General features: G+C 39.9%; 2 protein-coding genes and 1 long non-coding RNA gene across 3 annotated transcripts; all 3 read left to right on the top strand.

Annotated features, from left to right (window-relative positions):
- The first annotated feature begins 572 nt into the window (after positions 1 to 572).
- Positions 573 to 15,814, top strand: LOC135633516 (SCY1-like protein 2 A). Its single transcript, XM_065143053.1, has 14 exons — positions 573 to 1,307; positions 2,842 to 2,946; positions 6,228 to 6,332; positions 6,636 to 6,818; positions 7,550 to 7,676; positions 8,684 to 8,745; positions 8,844 to 8,930; positions 10,392 to 10,478; positions 11,151 to 11,264; positions 12,298 to 12,426; positions 13,766 to 13,828; positions 14,101 to 14,262; positions 14,426 to 14,544; positions 14,620 to 15,814. The coding sequence occupies exons 1-14, from the start codon at positions 816 to 818 to the stop codon at positions 15,557 to 15,559; spliced, it is 2,775 nt and encodes a 924-aa protein (XP_064999125.1). The 5' UTR covers positions 573 to 815; the 3' UTR covers positions 15,560 to 15,814.
- A 1,030-nt stretch (positions 15,815 to 16,844) lies between these two features.
- On the top strand, positions 16,845 to 19,239 carry LOC135632854 (uncharacterized). The gene is made up of 2 exons (XR_010494838.1): positions 16,845 to 18,423; positions 18,513 to 19,239. It is a non-coding gene; the product is annotated as an uncharacterized LOC135632854 (long non-coding RNA).
- A 2,290-nt stretch (positions 19,240 to 21,529) lies between these two features.
- LOC103978858 (TPR repeat-containing thioredoxin TTL1-like) lies at positions 21,530 to 26,209 on the top strand. The gene is made up of 7 exons (XM_009394803.3): positions 21,530 to 22,719; positions 23,839 to 24,034; positions 24,139 to 24,323; positions 24,399 to 24,732; positions 24,839 to 25,043; positions 25,356 to 25,462; positions 25,550 to 26,209. Exons 1-7 carry the CDS (start codon positions 21,872 to 21,874, stop codon positions 25,700 to 25,702), a joined length of 2,028 nt encoding a protein of 675 aa, XP_009393078.2. The 5' UTR covers positions 21,530 to 21,871; the 3' UTR covers positions 25,703 to 26,209.
- Positions 26,210 to 27,906: the final 1,697 nt, after the last annotated feature.

The raw sequence follows: 27,906 nt of genomic DNA, 5'->3' as shown, positions 1-27,906 counted from the left end.
ATCTTATACGGATATGAAAGCATGTAAATTAGAAAATCAAGTTTAATAAAGAAAATTATTAGTTTATAGATTTATTTAGATATATATATATATTTATTTGATTATGATTATATTTGAATATATTTGATTGTGTTTATATTTGAATATTATTATGATATGTAAATTTTACCATTATTATTATTTATAAGTTTGAATATTATTAATTAATTTTTGATAATAATTTTATTTTTAAAAATAAATAGATAATTAGAAGAATATTATAAATCTACGTGTTCCCCACTCTAATCGGATTCTCCGTCCCCATACCCGCCCCGGGAGCGTGATGGGGACGACGGACATCCCACGATCCGCCACGTTCACGTTCCTGCCGTGAATCCATTTAAACGACTCGGGTGCACACGGACATCCCAAAGAAATCCGATACTCGGTGTTTAAGCGTCCGATGTGCGTACATCCGAGAAAAACCCGACCCATTTGTATTGTGCTTGGTACTCCGCGAAGCATCCTATGTCCCTCCCGTCCCCACGCCATCCCATCCTTCAAGAATTGGGAGTTGGAAGAACGCCTGGTAAAAAGGAATAAAAGCGAGTCGCGTAAGGCCAGCGTTGACAGCGGACCAAACCACCCCCCCCCACCGCCTCTGTCGGTGCCGTTCCTTCCCCCTTTCCGCCTCCTCCTCCTCCGATTCGCGAACCGAACCTCCAAGAAAACCATCGGATTCTTGCAAGACCATCAAGATCGTCCCCCTATTTCTCTCACATCATCAGATCTGCGCCAAGAAAGAAAGGGGGAAGGGGAACGGTAAGGGTAGGAAAATGTCTTTGAACATGAAGACGCTGACGCAGGCGCTGGCGAAGGCCGGGGCGGTGATCGAGAAGACGGTTCAGACGACGGTGCAGGAGGTGACGGGGCCGAGGCCGCTTCAGGACTATGACCTTCTTGATCAGGCCGGCTCCGGCGGCCCCGGCCTCGCCTGGCGCCTCTTCGCAGCCCGCCCTCGCGCCTCCGCCCCCTCCACCCATTACCCCCTGGTCACCGTCTGGGTCCTCGACAAGCGTGCCCTCGCCGAGGCCCGCGTCCGCGCCGGCCTTTCCAAGGCCGCCGAGGACGCCTTCCTCGATCTCGTCCGCGCCGATGCCGCCCGCCTCGTCCGCATCCGCCATCCCGGCGTCCTCCACGTTGTCCAGGCCCTAGACGAGAGCAAGAACGCCATCGCCATGGTCACTGAGCCCGTCTTTGCCTCCGTCGCGAACGCCCTCGGTCACCTCGACAACGTGCCCCGCGTCCCAAAGGAACTCAACGGCATGGTACTTGCTTTTCAACTGTTAATTGTTCTTATCGATGTTTTGACTAGATCTGGAGACGATCTGCTTGTTAGATCCATGTGATCATCGTTCAGATGGCATTGATGACTTTATTTGAGGCTGATCTGTTAGGCCGTTGCGATGAATTCGTGATCCGTCTGCCGAACTAGTCCTTTTAGGGTAATGAATACAACTGAATCTCCTTTCAGGGGATAATTGCGATGTTGCCTCCTGATGTAGGGCCTAAATAGACTAGATGCTTCTCTTGATACCCATATTTTATTTTCTGATATGTAGTTCTAAGTAACCTTGTGGTTTTCCTTTGGATTAGATATCTTCTTTTCCTTCCATGTGGAAGCATGTGATTTTGTTTATTTGTTTGCTGGTAGCAAGTTCTAGATTGCAATATCATTGTCATTACATGTAGGCTGATCAGTTTCTGATACATGGTTGAGAAGATTTCAATTGTCAAGCCTTGTCGTCTAAACCACACTGCATTTGTTATTGAGTGCTATCGCAAACTTCTTTCTTCTTTTACTGACGCTTTTCCAACTAAATAGCAGATAAAAAGAGTCGAATTTGATAATATAACAAACTGGAGCTGACTAAAACGTCCTTAAAATACTTTACTAGTTGTTTTGTTAACATAAGTTGGTGAACTAGTATTCAAGTAGAACTTAGCGCACCTCAGCAGGTCTGCCAGCCTTTGTAATTCCTTGACTTTTTTTTCTTATGCTTAAACTTCCTTTTCTTGTAGATCTTTTTTTTTCTACTATAGTTCATTTTTGAGGATAGATATAGACATGTGAAATCTACCATTCATTAGTTTTTAGCAAGGATTCATTTGCTCTTGGCCATCACCATCATACAATGATAGATTGAGGTTTTTGTTGAAACCTTGAGAAGTTTGGCTCGAGTTTGTGGGAGCACTTACCAGTTTTCACTCTTGTTATTTGGCATATGCTGTTACCTTCTGAGTTGGCTTGTACCTAAGGAAGGTAAGGGTTGCCATGATTCTAAAACTTTAGTTGAATATTAGTCATGCTTTTGCAACAGGTACTATTCTAGATACAAGGTAATCTTTGTCTTTAGATTATTACTGTAGAAGTACAGGATTGTTTATTTATCTAGACACCTTTCTCTTGGATGTTACTTTTTGCTCCTATAGTGCTTAACACATGCCATTCTTATTTAATTTTCACATGGAAAAGTTGGTTGTTATTGTTCTTTCAGGGTTGTTATTGGTCACATGAACTGCAAACTTGTAATGGTTTATCGTGAAATAGTATATTATCTAAGTTCTCTACTTTTTCATTTTTGGTTAGGAAATGGAATTGTTAGAGATCAAACATGGGATGCTTCAAATTGCAGAAGGCAATATTGTTGAAAAAGATCAATAATGCTTTTATACTAGGTCTTTTGTGGCTTTTGTTGATCACATGAACTTCAAATTTCTAGTGGTTCAGAGTGAAACAAAAGTATGAATCTCCATAATTGTTGGGTCATCTAAGCTCTCTACTTTTCCATTTTTGGTTAGGAAATGGGATTGTTAGAGGTCAAACATGGGATGCTCCAGATTGCAGAAACCCTGGATTTTCTCCACAACCAAGCCCATCTCGTTCATCGATCAATATCTCCTGAGGTTGTATTTATTGTCCATAACCCTTTCTGATTCCTTTTCTTCACAATATGTATATGTAGACATTATGTTCTTTCTTATTTTTATGCATTAGGGATTCTCTATTCTTGCATGCTTGTTGGGGTCATCATGGCCTGCTATATTGTCTTGTATATTTAATCGCCTTGTTCTGTTGTTATCTTGCCGATGTGTCTCATCCATTTTTTATTTTCTTAATACTATGTTCAAATAGTTTCTGTGTATTGCAGTGGGGCGAGCTGAATCCTAAAAAAAAGACCTATCATTTTAACAAATATAGAAAGAACAATGTCATTCAGGTCCGTGTTGGACCATGAAATCTATCTCAAACTTATTCAAAAAATCCTAGTAGAACATCCAGGAAAAAAAGGGCTTGAAGTAGGATATTTTAGTATGAACTCATATAATATAAATAAACTTAAGTATTAAGTCATATAATAGAAACGGAAAAGCAACACTCATGTTTCTTTTGAATGATGTAGCTTTGACTGTCATACTTCCATATAAAGGGAAGTCTAAACAGTAGGTCTCCAAAGTGAATTGTAATACATATGTAATAATAGATGGCTCTGGAGGTACTGGATTTGACGATTAGGATGTTGGTATTGGAGATTTGGAGGTCTCAACTTTTAAGCCTTAGATTGGCATGGCTGGTTGGATAAACTAGGTTCACATTCTATATGTTAAATATCAAAGACTTTTCCTTTGATTATCATTCTCCATATCTTAGGTAGCTGCCTCATCACAAATGTTCTATGTGTCTTACAAAGTTTAGAATTCTGTTGTATAAATGTCTTGCAAAGTTTAGAGACTTTTTCCTCTAAATATTTATTTGTCACTTTAGTGTTGTAGTTGGACCCTAGAACCGAAGGAAGATAATGAACTATCCGCACAAACATCAAATAATTAAAAGAGGTTGGAGAAAGCAAAAGCAACATTTTTGATCTGGTTGTCAGGTTTTTGTTTGTGTGTATTACTTTGTTTTAGTTGTGTTCCTGTTTAATTGGGAAAATTGAATATGTGGATTTACTTGTTTTAGGTTACTGTTCAGTTGAGACGATTGAGTATTTATCACTTTATTTTGAGAACCAGTATGATGCTATTGAGGATTGGAAAAGTTAAGGAGCTTAAGTAATAGTTTGATTGACTAGTACAAAAAATTGAGATTAGAAAGATGGCTGATGAATGGAAGGAGAGTTTTTATTATCAATTTCTGAGAATAAGGATGATATTTAAAACTGTTTTTTATTATATAATATTCAGGATTATGATCCATGGCAAGTAAGTTGAATAATCGTGGGAAAGAGTAATTGAAAGTTGAATAAGATGCAAAACAAATTTAGATCAATTTATTTTTATGCGTAGAAGAGCAATAACGAAAGTTATTTATATTATTATATATCAAGACAATTAGTAAAGAATTATAGAGAAAAGAAGAAAGATGTGTATACAATTTTTATTATTTTTAAAAGGCTTATGTTAGAGTTCCAAAAAACTTATTATGAATTAAAAAAAGATATATTCACTAATTATATTGATGCTATAATATATATGTATGATAGTGTAGTCACTAATTTTCAAAATATATAGTGTCTAGGAACTTTCCTATTAGTATCGGAGCACATCAAGGATCCACGTGAAGTCTTTACCTTTTCATATTTGTAATAAATGAACATACTATATATAGTATAGATCTCTTGATGTATTTTATTTGCTAACGATATTATTTTAGATAATGAGAGTTTACATATTATTAATTCTAGAATTGAGTTATGGAAACAAACATTGAAAACTAATTGTTTTAAATTAAGTAGGACTAAGTCAGAATCTATGAGATGCAATTTTAATGCTAATAGGAATACATTTGAGGACTTGAGGATATACTTAAGTTGGATGGCGAAGAAATTTCATTAAGAAAATATTTTGGATTTCTTGGATCAATTATTCAACAAGATAGAAAGATTAATGAAGATTGTAAAAGGTGGAGAGAAGCTTTAGAAGTCTTATGTGATCACTAGATATCTTTTATATTAAAAGAAAAATTCTATAAGATAATTTATCAATGATGCCTTATGGACCTTAGTGTTGGGTAGCTAAGAAACATTGTCACAGAGATGAGAATGCTAAGGTGGATGTGTAGATCCATCAGGAAATAGGAAGTCTTTTCGTTCATAAAGATATGAAAAAATACTTTCATTTGTGAGTTATTAGGTGCAGATTCTGTAGAAGATAAAATGAGAGAATAATTTAAGATTGTATAAATAAGTGCTAAAGAAAGATATACATGTTGTATGTAGAAAATGTGAAATAGTTACTCTCAACAGTACGAGCAGAGGTAGAGGGAGACATAAAAATACTTGATTAGAAATTATAAATAAATAATTAAATACTTTTAATTTAATTAAAAATATTATTTTTTGGTTATTTTTTAGTGATGATAAAAGATCTATACCCAAATAATTGAGATATTGTGACTTAATTATTGTGTATGTGATAATTGGTTATAGTCATCTTAGTGGTATTGGGTGGTCAATATTCAGCTGGATTTACTGTTTCTGTGAAGTTATGATCTGATTCGTTTCTTCAACAAAAGAGGTTTATGACCAAAATATCTACTTTTCTATTTCACAAAGCATTAAACAACACTAAATGATTGATGCCATATTGCCTATAATTTATTTTAAAGTTAACAGTTTTTAGATGTAGAGGAGATAACCTAAGTCACATCACTTTCCCATTATGTTTCTTATTTTAATAACTGGAATGTAATTGGCATACTTTAGAGACATTAATTGTAAACTTTTCTGACCTTACTGCCCCATCAGGCGCAGAAGGTAAACACAAACCCGATGCATTCACTGTTTTGTTGAGATCAGGTATTTGACCCAAATAACGGTTGGCCTTTCCTGCACCTAGATTGACTAAAGCAGGTTGTTGTTTTGGGCCAGTGATGTACAAGTTTAAAGGTTCCAGTTTTCTTGGAAACTTTCTCTTAGCTTCTATGTTATTATTTGGTTTTCTCATCTCTTTGCACTTGCAGGTCAGTTTCTTCTCCCAATATAACCCTGCACTACAGTGAAGCTGTAATTTGATCGTTGATGCTCTATATTTTGTATATATATTATTGTTTGAAAATCCTTGTTTCAGTTTGGCTTCAGATAATTGTAGTGTTTACTTCTTGTTTTTAGTTTAGTAAATGTCTAATTTCATGGTTGTGTAGTCTATAGATAGTTTTGTCAGATACTCATCTGATTTTGCTGTTTCAGTCTGTCTTTATTACGTTGAGTGGAGCTTGGAAGCTTGGAGGGTTTGGTTTTGCAATCTCTCTTGACCAGGCTACAGGTGGTTCCACACAGCCATTTCACTATTCGGTTAGTTTTCAATTGTTTTGAAAATATATGCCCTCTCCTTATCTTTGTTTATTTTTTTATTCCTTAGCACATTGAAGATTCTTTTATTAGATTTACAAGTGGCATTACAGATGAGCCAAAACTAGAGGGTCATAATATCATGACCTATCATTTATCTGTAGCCTTTTTATTATTGTTGATCAGGTTTATACTTAGAAAGTTCAACTCAAACTTGTTAACTGTAATTGTTAAAAAATTAATTTTCCATGCCTGTTCTGGTGAGAGTTTCTTTTGACAGTTCGATGAATTAATTGGTATATGCAGGAGTATGATGTTGAGGATTCTGTCTTACCCCTCCAGCCTTCTCTGAACTATACTGCACCAGAATTGGTTCGCAACAAGACAACCACATCAGGATCTTCTTGTGACATGTTTAGTTTTGGTTGTCTTGCCTACCATTTGATTGCTCGCAAGCCTCTTTTGGACTGTCATAACAATGTTAAGATGGTAAGACTTACAAAACAGTTTCTTTGTATGCTTTATCAGTTTACAATGATGACATTCATAAAATTTTATCTTCCTGTTATTGTTGTTTAATGGTATACTAAAGTTTATTTGCTTTATTTTGTTTGTTCGGTTTTAGACCTTATAAATAAAGCTCTCGATAACTGTTCTGAGTGTTGGAAATCACATATATATGGTTTTTTGTTAAGCCGCCTGCATATAAAAGGAGAAATATTTGGTTATATGGATCTGTAATCTGATTGCTGAAAAGAACTGTTAGATCACATCTGCCATAATCTACTCTTGGTTTCATTTGGGTCTATAAATTGCAAACTAAATTGATTCCATATGGCCCGCAGAGTAGTTCTGTTGTTAATCTTGATTTGTCTGTTATTGTTTGCTTCAATGACGGATGCTGTGATTCTATACTAAATCATAGTGTCTAGCATATATGCTTTGGATATATGTATTAGGGGAACCATAGACCATTTTTTCTAGATGTGTGAGTTTCAACTGCATATGCCTTTATGTCAAGTATTCTATGGAATTTCTTAGTTCTTGGGTGTGTGTCATGGTCAACCTTGTGGTGAAACTGGCACCTTTATGGCCTTTTTAATAGCTGATAGTTGGATAATTGATTTTCACATTAGTAACGACCTTTTGAATAATACAAATTTCTGTATTTTTATTTTTATTTTTCCTGGATTAGTTGATTTAATTGTTTATTGATGCAGTACATGAATAGCTTGACATATTTAACAAGTGAAACCTTCTCGGTTATTCCGTCTGAGTTGATTATTGACTTGCGAAGGATGTTATCCATGGATGAGACCTCTAGGCCCAGTGCAACGGAATTCACAGGTAAAGAATTATGCCCAGTAATAATAAGACTAATATGTCATCATTGATATAATCTTCACTGAATTTATGTTGATTTGATTTTTCAACGGAACTTCTTACTAGTATGTCAAGGTTGCCCACGCATGAACGTAACTGCTTTTCCAGACCAGCTAACTCAACTGTTTAACAATCTATTACTATTTTTAAGCACTAAAAAGGATTTATCTAAAGTGTTCTACAGAAATGAGATAATTTTTGAATCATTAGTGTTTACTCACTTTCCCTCTATTACTTTTTTGTGTGCCATGTCTTCATTTGTTGGAACAGACTATAGTTCAACTTCAAATGACTGGAACAGTAACTTTTTGTTTAATTAATTTCTGGCATGTAGACTTGTGCATAGATGAACAAGCTCAAAATTATTTGCTAGTTACTTGCTAATAATTTTTTTTCGTCATGAAGTTAGTTCAGATTCTGTTACTGGAACTAGTGTTATTCAACTTCTTGAGTAGGTTGCTGGTCTATGTCCATTTATAAAAACAGTTTTACACCATTACCTGGCACTTTATCATTTGTGATTGGGTGCTTTGGAGAGGATGCTTAATCAGGTATATTAAATTTTAACCAGTTATTGTAATCGGCTTATTTCGTCTGAACCTTTCTAATGACAAAAAAGTCACATTATTAGGTCGATATACTGTGAGTTCAGAATGTATAACAGATCAGATTGAATTGAACTTCCCGAGTGTATAATTCAAGTGTCTTGAAATATGTGCATCTCTAGAACCAATCAGTTGCATCTCAGTTGTCATGATTCTGAGACACCTCTATGGTTATCATGATTCGACCAATAAGGTCTAAAAACATATTGCAAGCAGTTTTATCTACTTTTAGGATTAGCTTATGTGCACATCGTTTGCTAAACTTGGATGCTATTTAGCTACATGGTATCAGCATCTTCAGTGAAGCTTGGATTCTGTTTAACTACATGATATCAGTGTCTTAATGATGTCATTCTGGTCATGCAGGATCATCCTTTTTCCGTGATGATACCCGGTTGCGTGCTCTTCGTTTCCTTGATCATATGCTTGTATGGCTTTCTTTTTAAAGTTTGATTTGATATGCATATATTAGAGTGTGAGAGTGAATTTATATAGGTTCCAACAATGTTGTTTTATCTATTTTCAGGAAAGGGATAATATGCAGAAGTCTGAGTTTCTAAAAGCTCTATCAGATATGTGGAAAGATTTTGATTCTCGTGTCTTGCGGTTTAAGGTCTGAACCACAATTTTCTATTTTTGTTTAAACTGTTTATTTTTTGTTGATTTTTCTCTTTTACTTATTGTTTCAACCTCTCCTTTTTTTTCCATATGTGGGTGCATTTATATTTTTTCTAAGACCTTCGGATACATGTACATAGAGTGAGCTGTATTAATGCTAGGTAGAAGAAACTTTGTGGGTTCTTTTGGTGCCTGCTTATGGTAACTGTATTTTTTTTTCTTGGAAAGCACCCTGTTAGTGCTGATAATAATTGACCACAAATTTGCAGTTTTTGGTCTATCAGGTGAAAGTTAAATAGGGTCGTTAATAAACAAACAAAAAAGGGTTGCTAATGCACTTATGTTGAAAAAGGTGCCTTGCTAGTGTTTGGAAGGATAGAAGACAAATGACAAAATAGCATAGAGATGAACTTAGGATATTCAGCTTTGACATGGTGTTTATCTATTGCCCGATGCAGTTCATATTAAAATCTTAAGCTGATAGATGAGTCTAACATTATTCATCTATGTCCCGAGAATTTTGTTGTAGATCTCTTCAATCTTAATGGTGTGTGCTGTTTTCCATATTAAATATTTATCAAGATACTTATTCAGGTTGGTATGCATAGAGGCTTATTGACACTCAACATACATTTGTCCCCATTCTTGATCAGAATATCCCTTGATACTTCTGCTCTAGAAGTCATAGATCAGAATTTTTTTTCTTCACAAGTCCAATACACCATTGTGCATATTTTACAAAGGTAGTCGGCTATGCTATTTGTTTCTCTTGTGAATAGTTTTTGACATTTTAGGCCAGATTGTTTGTGTATGCTGAAGTATATATCATATTAGTTAATTTTTTAATCTTGTTCAAATCGTGAACCTAATTGATGGTTTGCATCTTTGGCTAAAATGAAAGTCCAACCTAAGCTTCATATTGTGGTTTAAATTAATTGTTATACCCTTTTCCAATGTAAACTAATTTTTTGGGGGCAAGTAATGCTCATTAAATTTTATTCACAACTTTTCTCTGGGGATAAACCGGCAATGAAGTTTGATCAATATTTGTCTACAAGAAAATGATAAAAAGGATGAAACTCTTCTGAAATGTTGTTGTTCTATCCCTTTTGTATTAGTATCTTTTGTGTATCATGATGAATAAGAAACCTGTGTGAAAAGCACCATAAATAATGTTAAGTTTAGATACTACCCTAGCATGAATATGTTCCAAGTTCACTAGCTACTGCTAAATATTTTATCAGTAATCTGAGAATCCATTATCTGGCCGTCAATATTCAGATCATGGAAAGCCCTTTCTTTCAGACTCTGCATTCCACCTTTTTTGTTTCATGTAATCTGAGCATCTGCCCTTATTTGTTCTCTGTATAGTAGAATGACCTTAATTATTGTTGAAATTTCTAGTTAGAGATATCTGTTACATTGACTATGGTCTGTGTTTTGTTTTGGCTTACAGGTTCTTCCACCCCTTTGTGCTGAGCTGCGGAATATGGTTATGCAACCCATGATTCTTCCTATGGTTCTTACAATAGCTGAGTCTCAGGTAAATTATGCAAAGTTTGTTTCCTCCTTTTTTCCCTTGGTTCTTGATGGGTTCAAGTCTTACTGAACAAAGTGTGCTTTAGTATTGATACTTGGCTATTTTATTTAGTTGAGTACCCAATTCAAGACAGTCCTTTCAGTAAGTGTAATTTTAATAGCACAACAAAAGTAGAATTGAGAGTATAATTACACTAGGTGAACAAGAAGTCTCTAGAAATTTTATAGAAACATTAAAAGTAGATCATGCTTTTAGTTTGAATATTATAGTAGACTAAATAGAGTTCAGTGGCAGGTAAAGATCTACGTAGAGAACCTGGACCCCAAATAATTGGGACATTACAGCTTGTTGTTGTGACTGTGAGAGCTGATTCATCATCTAGTACTGTCACTTGTCAAATATTTATTGCCTCCTTGTTATGTTCATTCAATCATTTGATCTTCTTATGCAACCATTTTGAAATGTGAGAACCAATTATGATCTTTGTTTTGGGATGATATTCTTTTGCATCCATTTCTTTCTTCAACAATGTCATAGAAAGGATCTTGTTGAACTTGAATCTTGGCTGTACAGCTTTTTTTTTTTGAGAAATGCGTGCATATGGCACTGACATCCTTGTCAACTACAATGTGGATTTTAAGCTGATCGAAACTCACCAACTGGTATGTTTTGTAGGATAAAAATGACTTTGAGCTTTCAACTTTACCTGCATTGATACCAGTTCTAAGTTCTGCATCAGGCGAAACACTACTTCTACTTGTGAAGCATGCAGATCTTATCATCCACAAGGTGATTTAGTTTCTCATGCTTGAATTGATAATTTCCTACTTTGCATGTCTTACCTGTAGTTCTGCCTATTGTACTTTAAGATACAAACATGACAGAATCCACTCTTCTGTTTCTGATAATCAACTTGTGTTTTTGTTAGAAACTTAAAAAGTTTACTGTAAATAATTATTGCTTGCGCTCATGGATTTTTTTTCCTATCCATCTTGGATTAAGAGCATGATTTGACACAAAGTCGTGCTGTCAGTATTGTTCTGCATCACATGCTATGCTTAATACTGCATGGCACATGGGGGTGTAGGTTCATAGCACGTGATCTTATCTTTCTCAGAATTGTTTATTTTTGAATAACTTGCATTTTTCAAGTGACTTCTTAAATGGAACTGCATGATTTGAACTTGGGAATAGCATATTTTGGGTTTACTTGAGAATTCTTTCTGGACATTTTTTCCATGTATCAAAATGGTAAAAGTACACCATACGAGAGTGATCAATATCAAGATTGATTGTCCGATTAAATCATCATCCAAGCATTTCTCAAACCCTATTGTGTGGGATCTGTTGTAGAGCATTATACAGTATATATAAAGCTCCATGTAAGATTTGTCAAAGGTCATTTGATCCACTGTAGAGTTGCGTAAATTTCTGATGATCACCTTGACACTTTAAACTACTATAAATTAGGCAGATTTAGAAATATATGACATGAACAGAAGCTAGCACCCATCTTTTAACAAGATCAGTATATGTAAGAAAGCAATATTTTTTTGCAGTAGTCTGTGCTTCTATAGATTGTAATTCATGAGACATTATTTTAATAATCAAACTGTTTTAGTAATCAGAATTCAGATAACAATTTTTAGATAATTCAAATGCTATATACTTTTATTAGACTGTGCAATACTGCAGGTAAGTTGCTGGTTCTCCAGAAACATGCTTTTTATGCTACTTTTGTTGCTCATGTTAAGCAGTCCTTTTTTTCCCACATCACTCTGTTATAATGCATTTTTTTTAAATGTGGAATCCACTTCTTTAGGCAAGCCAAGATGACTTGATATCCCATGTTCTTCCCTTGTTTGTTCGAGCTTATGACGATACTGATCCGCGTATACAAGAAGAGGTTTTGCGAAGAACTGTTCCCTTAGCAAGGCAACTTGACATGCAGGTAAGGATCATAATCTTTTGCATGTATGAGTAACATGTTTATTGACATTTCTAGTATGATGATTTTTGAGTGCATGATCTTTGAGATGTATATGAAAGTTAATGCTATCTTGTAGTAACCATCATTTGGCAGATTCTCTTAACAAGCATATAACTTTCTGTAGTTAAGTGTGTGTAAGTAAAGTACGTTGGTGAAAACAAAACATCCAATTAAGTAACTCATACAATCTTTTTAGTCCTTAGCTCTTAGTGCTAGAAGCTGCTTGAGCTACTGCTCAGGTCAACCTGAACATAGCTCAAACTCAACTTTAAATTTGGTCAGGGTTGGGTGTGTGGTTTGCCATTTCGTATTGGGCTTGGGACTAGAAACCTTGTCTCTGCTGAAACTAAGGGTTCTAGTTCATGTGTTAAGTCTGAACAACTGGGCTTAATCAATTTGACATGAGTTCTTTGATACATATGTACCATGTAGTATAGATATGTTAGTTTCCCCCTTCCCACATCAACTTTGCATCAACCTATCAACTGGTTTTTCAGACTTTTTTTTTCTTTTTGCATGTGTCCGCTTATTGCTGTCCTTCACCAACAACAATAGTTAATTCTCTTTGTTGGTGATGCCGATTGCTATTACCACCGTAGCTCTCACGGGGTCGTTGGAATCTATAGACTGTAGGCCTGTGTGTGTCTGTGTGTGTGTTGCCCCTTTTTTTGTTATCTTCATCAATTACTGTGAAACATGGCTGTCAGAGACCTCATTTGGCGATCCCAAAGGGCTATCCATCTTTGCTAATTTTTCAAACCTATGATGACTGAAGCCAATCAAACATCATTTTTGCTTTTCTCTGTTTCTCTTTTTTTATCCTTCTCCACTTACATCTGCCACCCATGGTAACTATGGACCTGTTCTTTTCCTCCTCTCTTTTCTTTGAAGGAGACAATCTGGCTTGAATTTGCCAAAATTGGCTACTGTGACAGAACTCAATCGATTCTAGCTTATTCTAACCATTTCAAGAGGACAGTCCGAAGACATGAGGTTGGCAACAATGTAGGCTCTGGATCTTGTAATGAAATTTTGAAAATCAATTACAATTAGATTAACCTTGACTGGTACTAATATGGATCGAGTATATCATAATGTAATCGGCTGATATGATGAGAGTGCTTTAGGTACTCTTTCATTTCCAAGTTATTGTATTCATTGACATTTTGAACGATGACCCCTATATTTACTCATATCTGTTTCCTTGTTGTCTGTTGGATATCTTATATCATGATCATTCTCCACTTTTAACTTATATTGCAATAATTAACTTACTGATTCACTAACTTTTCTTTTGTAGCTAGTGAACCAAGCCATGGTACCTCGTGTTCATGGATTGGCTCTGAAGACTACAGTTGCTGCGGTAAGTAGAGTTTATTTGTGCTTGACATTTTTCCTTTATGGGAGCATATTTTGTAGGAGTCATAACCAAAGTTTAGTGAGTAGTAGCCTTACTCCAGTGTGCACATTGAACTGACTTGAGTATAACCAAAGTTTAGTGATAGATGAAATTCAGATGTGTGCAACCAGTACTGGCTAGATATATCATATACTTACATGAGTGACTAAAACTGAAATTTTGTTCAGCCTTGTTTTTCTGTGTATTCATGTTGCCTTCATTATTTCTATTGACAGGTGAGAGTAAATGCCCTACGTTGCTTAGGAGATTTGGTTTCAGCACTTGATAAACCTTCGATTTTGGACATTTTGCAAACGCTTCAACGGTGTACTGCTGTGGACCGCTCAGCACCCACTCTTATGTGCACACTGGGAGTGGCAAATTCTATTTATAAACAAGTAACTAAGCTGCACCCAATCTCTTGGATTACTATACTTTTTTCGTTAATGCTATTTTCTCAGCTGACATTGAATTTAATCATTTATTTACTTCAAACGTTTTATGTTCTTTTTTCCAAGCTAAACAATCCAGGTCTTGATTCAGTTTTCCTTTATTATTCAGCATGGCATAGAATTTGCTACTGAGCATGTGCTTCCCCTGCTTTTCCCACTGCTTACTGCCCAGCAACTGAACGTTCAGCAATTTGCCAAGTACATGCTCTTTGTTAAGGATATTCTAAGGTACTGTAGATACTGATGCCTCCTTTTGTTTTAATATGTATGAAAGCAATTGAAATAGGCTGTCTTTTTGTGCAGAAAGATAGAAGAGAAACGGGGTGTCACTGTGTCTGACTCTGGTACTCCTGAAGTTAAAGTTTCATCTGCATCAACCAATGGTCTTCATTCTGAACCATTACCAAAATCAGTTGCACAAAACTCATATACAAAGAGCAGAGCCTCATGGGATGAAGATTGGGGTCCAACAGTGAAGAAGACCGCCAATGCTTCACAACCTTTGGAGACCAACCTTCAACCTGAAGAATCACTATCGATTTCACAGCAAGCAACAGCGAATGCTATCCCTCTGCAGTCTGTTGCTGCCGCACCTACACACCAAACGCCCACCACGTGCACACCTGTTGACATTGAATGGCCTCCTTCAAATTCATACTCTGAGTTTGGTGCACAGTTGAATGTCAATGAGAAGCAGAACTCCACGGATGTTTCTAATAGTGCTTTTGATGATTTGGATCCTTTTGCCAATTGGCCACCAAAGCCAAGTAATTCTGCAAGCAGCTTAGGGTCTGTAACCGTACCAAGTCAGAGTCATGGAATATCAGGATCTGGCACGAGCAGCATAGGATTTTCTAGCAACAGCACCTCTATTGGACAATCAAATCCACACAAGGGGAGCTTGATCTCTAATGTGAACAATCCGAGGGGTTTGCCCATGAATAGCCAAACTTCTGGTCAGGTGAATCGTGCATCTGCATCAGTTATTGGAAATTCAGTCTCAGCATTGGAAACAAGTCATTCCAACTCTCACAGTCATGCTTTCAAGGCAACTGACATCGGGTCCATATTTGCGTCAGTGCACAATGGGCAGCCGACACCTAGAATTGCCCCACCTCCTGCTACTGCCATTGGAAGAGGACGTGGAAGGAACCAAGGGAATGCTAGAGTATCAAAAGCATCACGGTCGTCTAGTCACGGGCAAGGATCATCAGAGCAACCTCCATTATTGGATTTGCTATAATAGAACACACTTGTTTCTCTCTCTCATGTTGAAAATTGAGTACTATCAGCTCTACCAGAGGTTATTCCTTGGGGACCGCAGGCGACAAAGATCCTTGAATGTGGTTGCTGGTTCTGCTGTGTGAGTTTTAGTGGGAAGTCAATGCTCATGGAAACAATCTGTCCATACATGTATCATATTCTTTGACAATCGCTCCAACCACTTTGCCATTAATTTGACACAAGAAAATAAGTCCATGATAGAGCATTGAGTTGAGCCGTGGTGAACTTTTTTTGCCTTTTAAAAAGGTGATGGTAGATCAAAAAGAGGTGTGTGTTTATCAGTATATATATAATAATGTTTTTTTATTAGAGAATATGGATGGTAACAGATTGAAGATTACCCCATGTGCCTTCTCTACGGTCGGAGCTTGTGGGTTTCAGAATATTTTGAATGATTTTTCATGTCTTGGTTACTGCCGTCTGCTTTTAATGGAATGAAATGAGATTTTTTTTCATGTTACATGGAATTCCGAGCTCCTGCATACGGGTAACTCCAGATATTTTTCTGATGCCTAAATCATTCGGGTTATAACCTGTAGACTCACAAGTGTGTGGGTTACTTTCAATTGTTGTGCTATGCGGTTGGAAGACATCAAGCAAGCTCGAGAAAATAGCAATCAAATAATAATAAGGTTTTTATTGGCTCGCGTGCCAGCAAATAATAATCGTTGGCCCAATCGAGTAAGATGATGAAAATAAGGATAATATTGTGAAATTGTAATTTATCGAGAGATTGGATGGAGTGTTGGACAGCAACGTGGATCACGTTGAACATTGCAAATTCTACATCATACGAAATACAATGACACTGCATTGTGTGTGCTTTACCCTCCTCTCTTATTTTACATCTGCGTCAAGGATTTGTGCTCGATTCTTCGCAGTTCATGTCATCCGTATCGAATTTATCGATTTCAGCCCTACGCAGTCTACTTGGATCGAGTTACTTGAATATTTGGTGCAACAACCCGAGTCAAAAACACCACCATCACGGCTACGACGCTACCGGATGGGAAGGGGGATAGACTTCCAGCTCTTCAAAGTCACTCGACTGCCGTAACACGGAGTCGAAGCCTGGTCCTCTACTCTATCAAGGCAACAACCGCCACCCGCCCACAATTGGAACGCGAGGCCACAGTCCTCGCGCCCTTCAGCCACGTCCTGGTACCGGTAAAGACGATGGAAGAGAACGGTTCCCTGTCGCCCTCCTCCCCACCCACACCCCCCATGACTACTATTAGGAGGGGCCCTTCCTTTCTCCCCTTTCGCCAGGTCACGTCTCCATCTAGGTCACTGCAATCTAGTCTTGCTACTTGCTCATTCATGGCTTGTCCATGGACTACAACACCTCATTAGTAGTCGCTAAGGGCATGTGGTAGAGCAGTCTGATAGAAAAGGATCCAGCGGATCAGATGATCATTACGGGACCAGGTGGGGGACCTTCCTCTCTCTCTCTCTCTCTCTCTCTCTCTCTCTCTATTAGCAATTGCCTACGTCTTCATGTGCGTATCAGGAAAAGGTGGCTAGCCCATCCTGTTTTGCTCGCTTTGTTGCTCATGGATGTAGGCGGTATAGAAACATCCAACTCCTAGGCATGGGTGCAGCTGTGGAACGATTGAGAGCTCACTCCAAGTTCTACTGACGCCTTTGTTGGGAGTAAATACAAAGCTACTGGCCCTCGACCTTAAAAGCTGCGGCTCAACTCCATAATCCCAGGAATGCAGAGCTGGGTGGTAAGAAACAAAGAGCAGCGGTAGGGCACGCACCATCAGATGAGAGCCATACCCTCGCCGCCTTCATCATCTATCTATCTATCTATCCCTCGCACTTCAGAGCCCAAAGCCCCACCATGTGCCCAGCCGGCCACCTTCACGTGCCTGCACGCGTCTCCCCGGCGCCCTGCCCCATATTTTAACACCCCCTACCCCCGCCAAAATGAAGCAACCTAGGAATTCCATCCCCGGCACCCCAACTCAGTTGACGGGATGATGATTGTGTTGTTAATAGTGTCTATCGTCACCTTGTTTTTCTCTGCTGTCATTACCGAGTTGTGTGTGTATGAGACCGGCACACATGAGATTCCCTGCTGCCTGGCATTCTGCTCTCCCTCAAGCCCACATGGTGGGCTTCTCGGGAGACGGGCAGATCGGTCCGGTGGTACTCTTGACCGGTTGGATGCATTGCGTTAAGCCTCGCATGAAGCTGGCACTTGCCATCGGTTCCCTGTCATGTTGGCGTTCCTGGAGCAGGAGTGGGCTGTCCGCAGGTGTATCGGTTCCCCAACTCCAGCATAACCCGGAGCGAAGGATGTATCAGGCTGGCGATGAGGATTACAGAGCAAGTCCTTCGTTGAACCCTTGGTTCGTTAGGTGGGGAAGCTGTCAGTGGAACCAGTAGAAGGTGATCAAACGCAAGAAGACAAGACAGTGGAGATCTGAGCAGCCTTTTAATGAACGAGTTGGGAATCATGTGCATGGCGGTTCTCCGGGGATCAATCCTTGTGCACGACCATTAGTACCTTCAACCTCTGCATTATTAACTCTGCTTTTGCTTCTCTTCAGCTTAATTTTCTGCATTTCATCCATCGCATGTGACTGTGGCAGCACCAGATCATTACAGCCAATTCCATTATAGGAGAAAGACGAGACGGATCATGGAGACAACCCCCCCCACAGTCATTCTTTGCAACTCATCTCCTTCCCTTTAAGCGCAAGTAAGCAGTAATCAATTGCAGTGTCACAGAAGACAGTCAAGTTTACCTTGATAGATGAATCTACCTTGTTATCTTCATCAGATTTTTAGATGGGAATTCAGTTTGACCTTGAGGTGAAGGCAATGTAACAGTGGCAGCTGATGTTCTGCTTGTGATCACATCACAGGCAGACGGTGACCTCATTAATATGTGCATTGTGCAGGTGGGAGCAGGCTACTTTTCCTGCACTTTGTGAGTCAAAAGTTGAGCTCCAAAATAAATGTTAGGTTGTCACCTAACATTGATGCAGGAGGCCATTGCCCTGATCACATGGAGTCCATGGCCACCTCAATCATACACCAAGGGAGTTTCTTCAACATTCCCTGCATCAACTCTCATCACTCCCTGCCCAAGTTTTACCCAGAGGAACTCGTTTTACTGATTGTTCAACTGCTCAGATCGTGATAAGCTCTATGCACTGTTAATATATGATGATGCAACTACTGTTCCTCGCGAAGCCTTCTCTGTCAGAGACTTAGGTGATGGTTTGATCAGCCTAGTGAAATGTAAATTAACCTTCAACCATCACATCGCCTGTCTCATGTGGTGGAGCCAACTTCAATGCACCTTCCAAGAAGGATGTCATTCCCTTGCTCACCTGACATGAAGTAGTATATCGATTTAAGCAATGTAATTTAGCTTGATTGCAGGCACAATCATAATGCTTTTGATGGAAGGAAGTGCATTGTTTTTCCCCATCATTCACCAGCACCATGGAATCTCTGAAGCCTTCATCTTCGGTTCTCAATACGCAAGACTTGTTTATGGAGATAAAGAGGAACAAGATGGTCGCTTAATCTTAACACAAGTCTTTGAGAAGCTTAATGTTGAGGTCAATACCTTTGTTTCCAGACCAAAACCATTGGCAAAAGTTCAATGATTGTTCCTTCTCTTCCTTCTTTTGAGAGGGTTCTTGTATGAGGCTGAAGGTTCTACGGAGGCCAGTCACTGAAGCTACCACCTTTCTTGCCTCTCATTCCGTTGGTACGAATAATAACAATGCACTGGCAAGAGCTAAGTCGATCAAGATAAAATCCTCATTCCTTGTCTGTCTCCTAATTCAATTAGGAAAAGCTAGAAGAAACTGAGTTCTTTTGGCTCCATCTTTCTCGATGATAGCCTATATTTTAGACAGGGTTACAACAAATCCCTCGATCCAAAGACACAAGTCAAAGCTTTTTTTCTTGGGGTGTTCATCAAGCAAAAATTACAAGTCAAAGCTTCGATCAACTCGATATATAATTGCCTAAACCTCGCACCTTCGAACAAACATCAAGACCGAGTTCAAATTACCGGAGATCGACTATAGCTGATATCAACTCAGAAATCCCCTTCTTTGACTGGCAACCTGCAGCACAATCTGCCATATCGTTCGTCAGGGGCTGTGGCAAACATTTACCACCAACACAAACATCAGGGACTGCTCTTGTTTCCTTGACTTCCAATCTCACTCCTTGCTTCCGCTGATTGCTTTGTTTCTTGAGGAGGGAGGGTGATGATGCATGCGTGCATCCTGCAGTCTGTGGGCGCAACTGTGTGCTTGCGCATGCTCACATTGTTGCATGAAGTCGAATCTCGTGGGACAAATACATATGGCCACCATGCGAAGCAGCAGAGGGTGCTTTTGATGAGAGGCCTGATATAGAAACCCTGGGGATTCCTCCTTATCGAACACATCTGCCATCACTGAGGAAGGGGATGAATCATTTCCCCTGCTACTGCCTTTAACAAAGAACAGGGGCTGCTGCAATTAATCTAAGCTACCAATGCCATGATGAACTGCACCATATTCACACCACTCACAGGCAACAAAGAGTTGATTCTCCCACTAGGAAATAATTAAGCATTTGTCATCTTTCTGATGCACCAAAACAATCAATCCATGCTGTGTACTCTCCACTATTCATACGACTTTATGCCAGTAGATGACTACATGGATGACCAAATCTTCAAAGAAACCTAGCATGGTCCATGCACTACACTGATCAAAATCCACAGCCATTCAGCATGACAGATCTCACAGACTAAGGTTGACAGCTCAATGATTTTGAAGTGCAGCTACTTGCATTTATTGATCAAGCTGGGCTTTCTGGACATCATGGTGTAAACACTAGAGGGAAATTTTTACTTTTTTTTTTTTTTTTCCATCAGTTTCTTGAATCCATCAACACATATGAGACAGTTCTTCATTCTGTTCCTGCTTGTTTTAGGAGTTCCTTATCTAACTAGAGAAGACTTTAAATTGTTCGGCCTTTGACCTTTTTAGTGTTTCCAGAAGGAAACTATGTTCTTCTAAATCTGATTTTTTAATATATTTTAGGATTAATAAGTATATTTTAGAATAAAAATTGCGTTTTGTTCACCAACTATTACTGGCTTTTCACCTTCAAATGTATCCTCTCTTCATAATTGGAAGGGGCATCTTATTTTTATAAGAGCTGAGAAGATAAAATTAGAGAAGAAAAGATTAAAAAGGACTGGAATTATTGATGATTCCGATTAGAGTTTTAACTCGTAGCATTTATTTAAGATTTGTTGATAGAATAAATATTTTGATTATTATTTTTACAAAGGGGATAATATTTTGTGTTATATATATGCATATATTAAATATTTAATTGGTCTCGAGCGGTGGGTCCCGGCAGACAGAAGCGGGCCCGCCGTTGCGGTCGAGAGAGAGAGAGAGAGGAGGGGGGGGAGGGAATATTCCGTTGGATTCGCCGGGGATCACCGTCACATGGCGCCGTGAGTTGGATGAGCTGGAGGCGGACGGAGACCCCGCTCAGGCTTCCCCAGCTGTCACGGCACACAGCACATGGCCAGCTGCTCGCCCTGTCTCTTGGCCGACCACTTTTACCAAAACACCCTCGCCGTATCCCATCATCAGATCCCGCCACGCGTCTCCGCGTAAGGGTACGGACGTCAATTTACGTGGTGCCCGAAATCTTTCCTTGGCTTCCGGCTTGCGTGGCCAGAAATCTCCAAAGTACGGAATATTCTCGCCTTCAATTGCCGTATGGAAAGCTGCGAAAAATAAGTAATGGCGCTTCTCTTGTGACGAAAAAATGCAAAAACTCGAATTAAAATGAGGAAATTAAGTCCAGCACAACGTGCGTCACTTGTTTGTGAGAATGCCCCTGAGGGATCTCCATTATATCTATATTATATATATGAACTCCTCCGGCGTAGACGAAGCACAGAGAGAGAGAGAGAAAGAAGGCAACTTCTGGGTTTTGGAGAGTTGTTTCCTCCGCTTCCTCTTCTCTTCTCCTCTCTTCTTCTCCGCTCGCCGTATCCTCTATCTCTTATGTTTTTGGCCTGTGTCGTTGTTTGAATGCTGCAATGCGCTCCTCTGATACGAAGCAGTGTGGGTATTCGTTGCATGGCCTGTAACTGTGCATTGGTGGCTACGACTGGGCTGCAGGCGGAGGGGGAGTAGGAGGAGGAGGTGGAGGTGGAGGTGACGGGATCTGAATAAAAGAGCGGAAGGAAGGAAGCGGTGTCGGTCGTGGTCTGGCCCAGATGTCCCGCCCCGGCGAGCCCAGCGGACGGGCCGGGAGGCGGACCGAGCTCGACCCGGTGGTTTACCGGTTCGGCTCCGCGTTGGCTCTCCGCGAGGGGCCGGGCAAGGACAAGGTTGACGACAACGGCGGCCCCCTCGGCTCCCCGGTTTCCCCCCTCCGGCCACGCGTTTCTGCCGCCGCCAACACCAGCAGCAGCTCCAGCTCCTCCGGCTCCGCGCCTGGCAAGCCCCCGGCCCCGGCGTCCTGCGATACCAGCCCCACCGCTGCCGCAGACCGCAGCAGGGGCTCCAAGCCCGGGCACCGTCGCTCGAGCTCTGGCCCGCTGATCTTCTCTGACCGCAACGGTGGCAGCGGCGGCGGTAGTAGCTCGGCGAGTTCTCCGCTGACCAATGTGCTTCCCGCGGGCAATATCTGCCCCTCGGGGAAGATCACCGGCATGGTGCCAAGGACCACGGCCAGGAGCGACGTGCTCGGCTCCGGCACCGGGAACTACGGCCACGGCAGTATCGTGCGCGGCGGGACGAGCGGCGGCGTCCCGAGAATCGATGCGGGGACTGGGAGCTTGGTGGATCCGAGTGCGAGGAGACCGACGGCTAGCGCGGACCCGCAGTTGGTGACGAAGGCGGGGAACGAGCAATACAAGAGGGGGAACTACGTCGAGGCTTTGAGGTTCTACGATAAGGCGGTGGCGATGTTCCCAGGCAATGCAGCGTGCCGGAGCAACCGTGCGGCTGCGCTGATGGGGCTGGGTAGGCTGGGAGAGGCCGTGAGGGAGTGCGAGGAGGCGGCCCGGCTGGATCCGGCGAATGGGCGGGTGCACCACCGGCTGGCGTGTCTTTACCTACGGTGAGATTCCATGTCGTAAATCTCGTAATCTTCTCCAGCAAATTAAATATGAAGATAGATTTGGTATCCGATTTCTTTTCTTTTCGAGCATCGTGTGTGATTTTAGGCCTAATTGCATCATCATGTTTGTCATCCTGTGATTGTTAATGTTGTTTTGCCCCAAAGCTTTGATCTTTCTAGGAATTGCATCTGATTATAACATCATGTTGGTGGTCCTGTGATTGTTAATGTTAGTTTGCCTCGAAGCTTTAATCTTTGTGGAACTGTGATTGTTAATGTTAGTTTGCCTCAAAGCTTTGATCTTTGTGGGAATTGCATCTGGTAATATCATCATGTTGGCCATCCTGTGATTGTTATTGTTAGTTTGCCTCAAAGCTTCAATCTTTGTGGGAATTGTGTCTTCTTTCATCAACCTGCATCATGTTTTCCGCTTACTGTTGTCCTGCGCTATTTACTGCTTGAATCGATATACTTGTTTTTTATGTTTCTATTATTGATGTTTTTGATGTTCGCTACGTCTTGCTTGTACCAAATGTTCGATTCAACTGGCAATAGATCGCCTTTGTCTGATTGTTACGTGTTGATCCTAACTCGATGGTGAATAACCTTTTGTTGTCTCATGTGAGGTGGAAATTTTGTCTGTCTTTCTACTATTGGCTTGCTGTTTGGCACTGTCTGTCATCTGTGTTCTCTTTGTTTTGCTCCATCCTGCCCTTTGGCTGTTATAGATTAGTGGATTCTTCTCTACCTGCCTTGCTCTCATGTGCACCCGATGTTAATTGTCATTTTGGGTGATGGACTTCAGTTTGCATTATTTCTTGCAGAAAATACCATATGATATTCATTAAAAAAAATCCTGTTGTTACATTATATGTTGTCTCTATATACAAAACAGTGAAAATATCTGAAATTTGCAAATTTGTTTTCCACATGTAGTTTTTCCGACAGTCTTCATTGATTAAAGAATACCTCGAAGCCTCTTCTCTTGCACGATAGATAAACGAGTATCTGGTCCTGCTTAAGAGTCACTTTCTGCTATCTGTCTCGTATCTGTTATTATTCTTTGTCCGGTAACAGTTGATTATAGCTGTCATGGGCCACCTCATCGTCATGTTGCAGGTTAGGGCAGATTGAGAATGCAAGGCTGCACATTTTCTCAACAGGGAATCAGCCTGACCCTGTCGAATTGCAGAAGCTGCAAACAGTGGAGAGGCATTTAGGGAAATGCGGAGAGGCAAGGAAGATAGGTGATTGGAAAAGTGCATTAAGGGAAGCTGATGCTGCCATCGTAGCAGGAGCAGATTCTTCTCCCCTGGTAAAACACTAAAATTTTTCATTTCGTTATCTAATAGTTATCGTTTCCATTTTGTTGTAAAAAAGTTTTCGAGTATAGCAGTCATAGGTAGTTGGACTTTGCAGCTAATTGCAATGAAATCAGAAGCCCTTCTCCGGCTCCATCAAATTGATGAGGCTGACTCGGCTCTAACAAGCTCACCTAAATTTGAGATGTTATGTGCACCCTACTTGAATACCAAGTTTTTAGGTATGCATCCAGAGGCCTATGTGTACATTGTCCGTGCACAAGTTGACGTGGCACTGGGAAGGTGAGCTTAAACTTTAAAGTTCAAACATAGAAAGAAAATCCTGGGTGATGAGAGAAAAAGACAAAAAATTTGCAGGTTTGAAAATGCAGTTGAAGTAGCTGAAAAGGCTAAGTGGATGGATTCTAGAAGCATAGAGGTGGCAATGATACTGAACAATGTGAAATCAGTTGTAAAAGCTCGAATTCAAGGGAATGAGCTCTTCAAATCAGGACATTTTGCAGAAGCAATCACTGCTTATGGCGAAGGGCTCAAGTATGATCCTTCAAATCCAGTCCTCTTATGCAACAGAGCAGCTTGCCGGTCAAAGCTTGGACAATGGGAGAAGTCTCTCGAAGATTGCAACCAAGCCCTCAGAATCCAACCCAGTTATATCAAGGCTCTTCTCAGACGTGCTGACTCCAATGCCAAGGTGAAGTTTATTTTACCATCCAGCCTCTTCAATCTACAAGTCATGCTAAATTGTTATATGCAAAGAGAATGTTGCTAATCCATTTTTTTTTTCACTTGATAATCAGCTCGAGCGATGGGCTGAATCAGTACAAGATTATGAAGTCCTCAGCAAGGAGCTTCCACATGACCCCGAGGTGGCTGAAGCCCTGTTCCATGCTCAAGTTGCACTAAAGATGTCTCAGGGTGAAGAAATCTCTAATATGAAGTTTGGTGGTGAGGTCGAGGAGGTTACAAGTTTGGAACAGTTCCAAGCAGCAATATGCTTACCGAGTGAGATTTCTTTTTTGTATCCTTTGTAGTCAGTTTCACCAATCATATCTTTAATTTCTGTTTGATTTCATCTCTAAGTACTTGGGCTTCTTTGTTTACCTGGTTGTACCATCTAAACCTGCTATTGTTCCCAGCGATTTGTTGTTTAAGCAACCGACTTCCTTTTGCATATTTTGATTATATTATAATGCTTGCGACGCGTTTACCTGATTCCATCCATGATTGCTTGTGACTATTATTACATTACGTTAACTTATTAATGTCATTGAGAAAATTAATAGGAATGGATAATAAGCTTTTCGTCATTTTCAGGAGCTTCTGTCATCTGCTTCATGGCAGTATCCAATCAGAAATGTTCCCAGATCACACCATTTGTCAATTCACTGTGCATACGATACCCATCTGCAAATTTTCTCAAGGTATCATCGCCATCGCTGCAATGCATTGTTTCTCTTCTGCATGTTCATTTTCATCTTTATTTGATATTTCTCACCCATGAACCAAAGGTTGACGTCGACAAGAGCCCCACCGTCGCGAAGGCAGAGAACGTGAGGGTACTCCCCACATTCAAGATCTACAAAAGTGGGACAAGGATGAAGGAGATGATTTGTCCCAGTCAACAGGTGTTGGAGTATTCTGTGAGGCACTACAGTCTCTGAGGAGTTGAGACACTGGTTCGATTCCATTATTGCACTGCCACCTTATCTACATCCATTAATATAAATGTCAGATCCCACTATGTGGTAACTCATTGAGTCAAAACATGAACTGGAGTGGTGAAGAGATTTCCTCCATTTTCTGAGTCATGCAAATCTAGAGTAAGAGATCATGTCCCATGTCCTGCCCAGAGGATGCTCCTGAATTCCATATGTACCAACTACATAATTCATTTAGTTCTGCAGCCACAGGCAGATTTTTTTTTGGTGTATATACATCATGTACATGAACACTGGAATCCATTGGGGTGATCTTGTATATGATGCTGGTCGAACCGGGCGGTAAGAGAAGTGAGAGAGAGATAGAGAGAGAGAGGGAGTTTGGGTATATCAATTTATTGTTACTATCACCAATGTTTAATTTTGCTACTGCCACTGTTGCTGGTGGTGGTTTATATATATAATGTGCTTCCATTTCTGCAGAATAAATGAACCCGAAATATTCTTTTACTTGAATTGTGGCTCTTCTCCTGGTTTGTTCTTGGAAGAAGAATTCTGGTTTCTTCCTTTTGTCATCCTCAAGTTATATGTGGTGGAGGGTTACAGTCTACCGAAATTTGAATGGTTGGAAGAAGGGGGAAATGAGTACGCACAGCCATTGTCCACTTGCTCGTCTTCTCTCTGCTCTGTGTGGACTGACTATTCTGCACTGATCTAATTTGCGTGACAGCAGGAAAAGTGAAAACTGTACATTTTGGACAAGAAATTATGACGATGAAATGAATCAGAAGTCATTTTCGAAGAAGACTAAGAATTTTCTTCTCCTTCTCATGAACTAATGCCTCTGATGGCCAAGAATGACAGATGAAGAGAAGAGAGAGAGAAAAAGAGAGAGAGAGAGAGAGCATTCATGAATCTGTAGCGTGTGATCAGTGATCCAACCCGTGACGTTTTGCATCCCCACAACCTCCAAATTAAGGATCGATTCCCTCATGTTCATGCTTTCGCTTTAATGAAACGACAAGCGCTCCAACTCTCATGCAAGCATGCATTCATGTCTTCATCGAGAAAACACAGCTGGGTGGCTTAGAGTCAACGCCGAACCCGTGAGATCTCAGGCATTGCTTCCTTGGCACACAGTAATGGCCTGTTGGGTTGACCTCCAGACCTTGCTGCCCTGCCTGCTTCTTCCCTTCTCGACTGTTGCTGCCATTTCTGTACTCTCTTCTTCACAGTTGAAGCATTCAATCTAACTAGGTAGTCGAAAGAAAAAGAATTGGGCTACAAATTAGCATTATATCGATAAGAATTGTAGAGAGTGAAAGTCTAAAATTTACTGGTTCCTGGATTGTCATTTGATTTAGTGTGATCGAAGCTTGAAGTTGTCTATGGATAATGTAAATTCTGACCAAAGTCTAAAATTGGGTGCATCTATAGCTTGTCATAGGATGTCAAAGAATGAAGAATAGTATGAATTTTCTGGTGGATCAGTTGTGGAAAAATCTCAAGTAACTAAGTGAAGAACATTAAAATAAAGCTGAGCTGACCTTTCAAGGGTTCAAAACATCACCAACACAGGAAGCAGCTTCCAAGTCCATGCATGGGACTTAAATGGAGCCTTGAGCTTTCTATGGTCAACACACTTGAACATGTTGAATCATAGGATAATGGGTAACGGAATTCATGAATGCTTGAATGGCTCAAACTTCAAATCTCGATTGAGCTTTGGCTTTTGCTTTTGCTTTTGCTTTTGCTGGAAGGAAGTCGATAAGAAGAAGCTTTTCTTTGCGAGTGTTGGACGATGACATCGGCGATGATGGAGAAATATTTCTTTGCAAGTGTTGGACGATGACGCCGTTGACGATGGGATCATCTAACTCGGTTTGAATTGGCCCATGCAAGTTTAAGTGTTTTGGCTTGGTCTAGAAGGTATCGGGTGTTCAATATGATGTCGACCCATACAAAGATGGAGGTCAAATTGATTTTTCGATATAGGATGAATATTTTGAGTAAAGACCTTGATTATTGTGGTTTTATAGACGTATGATGATTGATCCAATTAGAAAGAATATTTTAGGGATAAAACATTCTAGAAGTATTATATATTAGACTCATATTTGTGTGATTATATAGTAGAGCATCATATTTCTCACACATGATATTATATCATTATAAAGATTTTTGGGTTTTAGTGACGACCATGGGTT

This window comes from Musa acuminata, chromosome BXJ3-3 (assembly GCF_036884655.1).
Source record: "Musa acuminata AAA Group cultivar baxijiao chromosome BXJ3-3, Cavendish_Baxijiao_AAA, whole genome shotgun sequence".
NCBI classification, from domain to species: Eukaryota; Viridiplantae; Streptophyta; class Magnoliopsida; order Zingiberales; family Musaceae; genus Musa; species Musa acuminata.
Note: the sequence above shows the minus strand (reverse complement) of the source record. Positions and strands in the feature narration are given on the sequence as shown.

Excerpts from the sequence above, each read along its gene's own strand:
- LOC135633516 (XM_065143053.1), top strand. The coding sequence starts at position 816 with ATGTCTTTGAACATGAAGACGCTGACGCAGGCGCTGGCGAAGGCCGGG. Across the intron at positions 10,479-11,150 it reads TTACAATAGCTGAGTCTCAG|GATAAAAATGACTTTGAGCT; the intron begins GTAAATTATGCA and ends TATGTTTTGTAG. Across the intron at positions 14,263-14,425 it reads CAAATTCTATTTATAAACAA|CATGGCATAGAATTTGCTAC; the intron begins GTAACTAAGCTG and ends TTTATTATTCAG.
- LOC103978858 (XM_009394803.3), top strand. The coding sequence starts at position 21,872 with ATGTCCCGCCCCGGCGAGCCCAGCGGACGGGCCGGGAGGCGGACCGAG. Across the intron at positions 24,324-24,398 it reads GTTGACGTGGCACTGGGAAG|GTTTGAAAATGCAGTTGAAG; the intron begins GTGAGCTTAAAC and ends AAAAATTTGCAG. Across the intron at positions 25,044-25,355 it reads AGCAGCAATATGCTTACCGA|GAGCTTCTGTCATCTGCTTC; the intron begins GTGAGATTTCTT and ends CGTCATTTTCAG.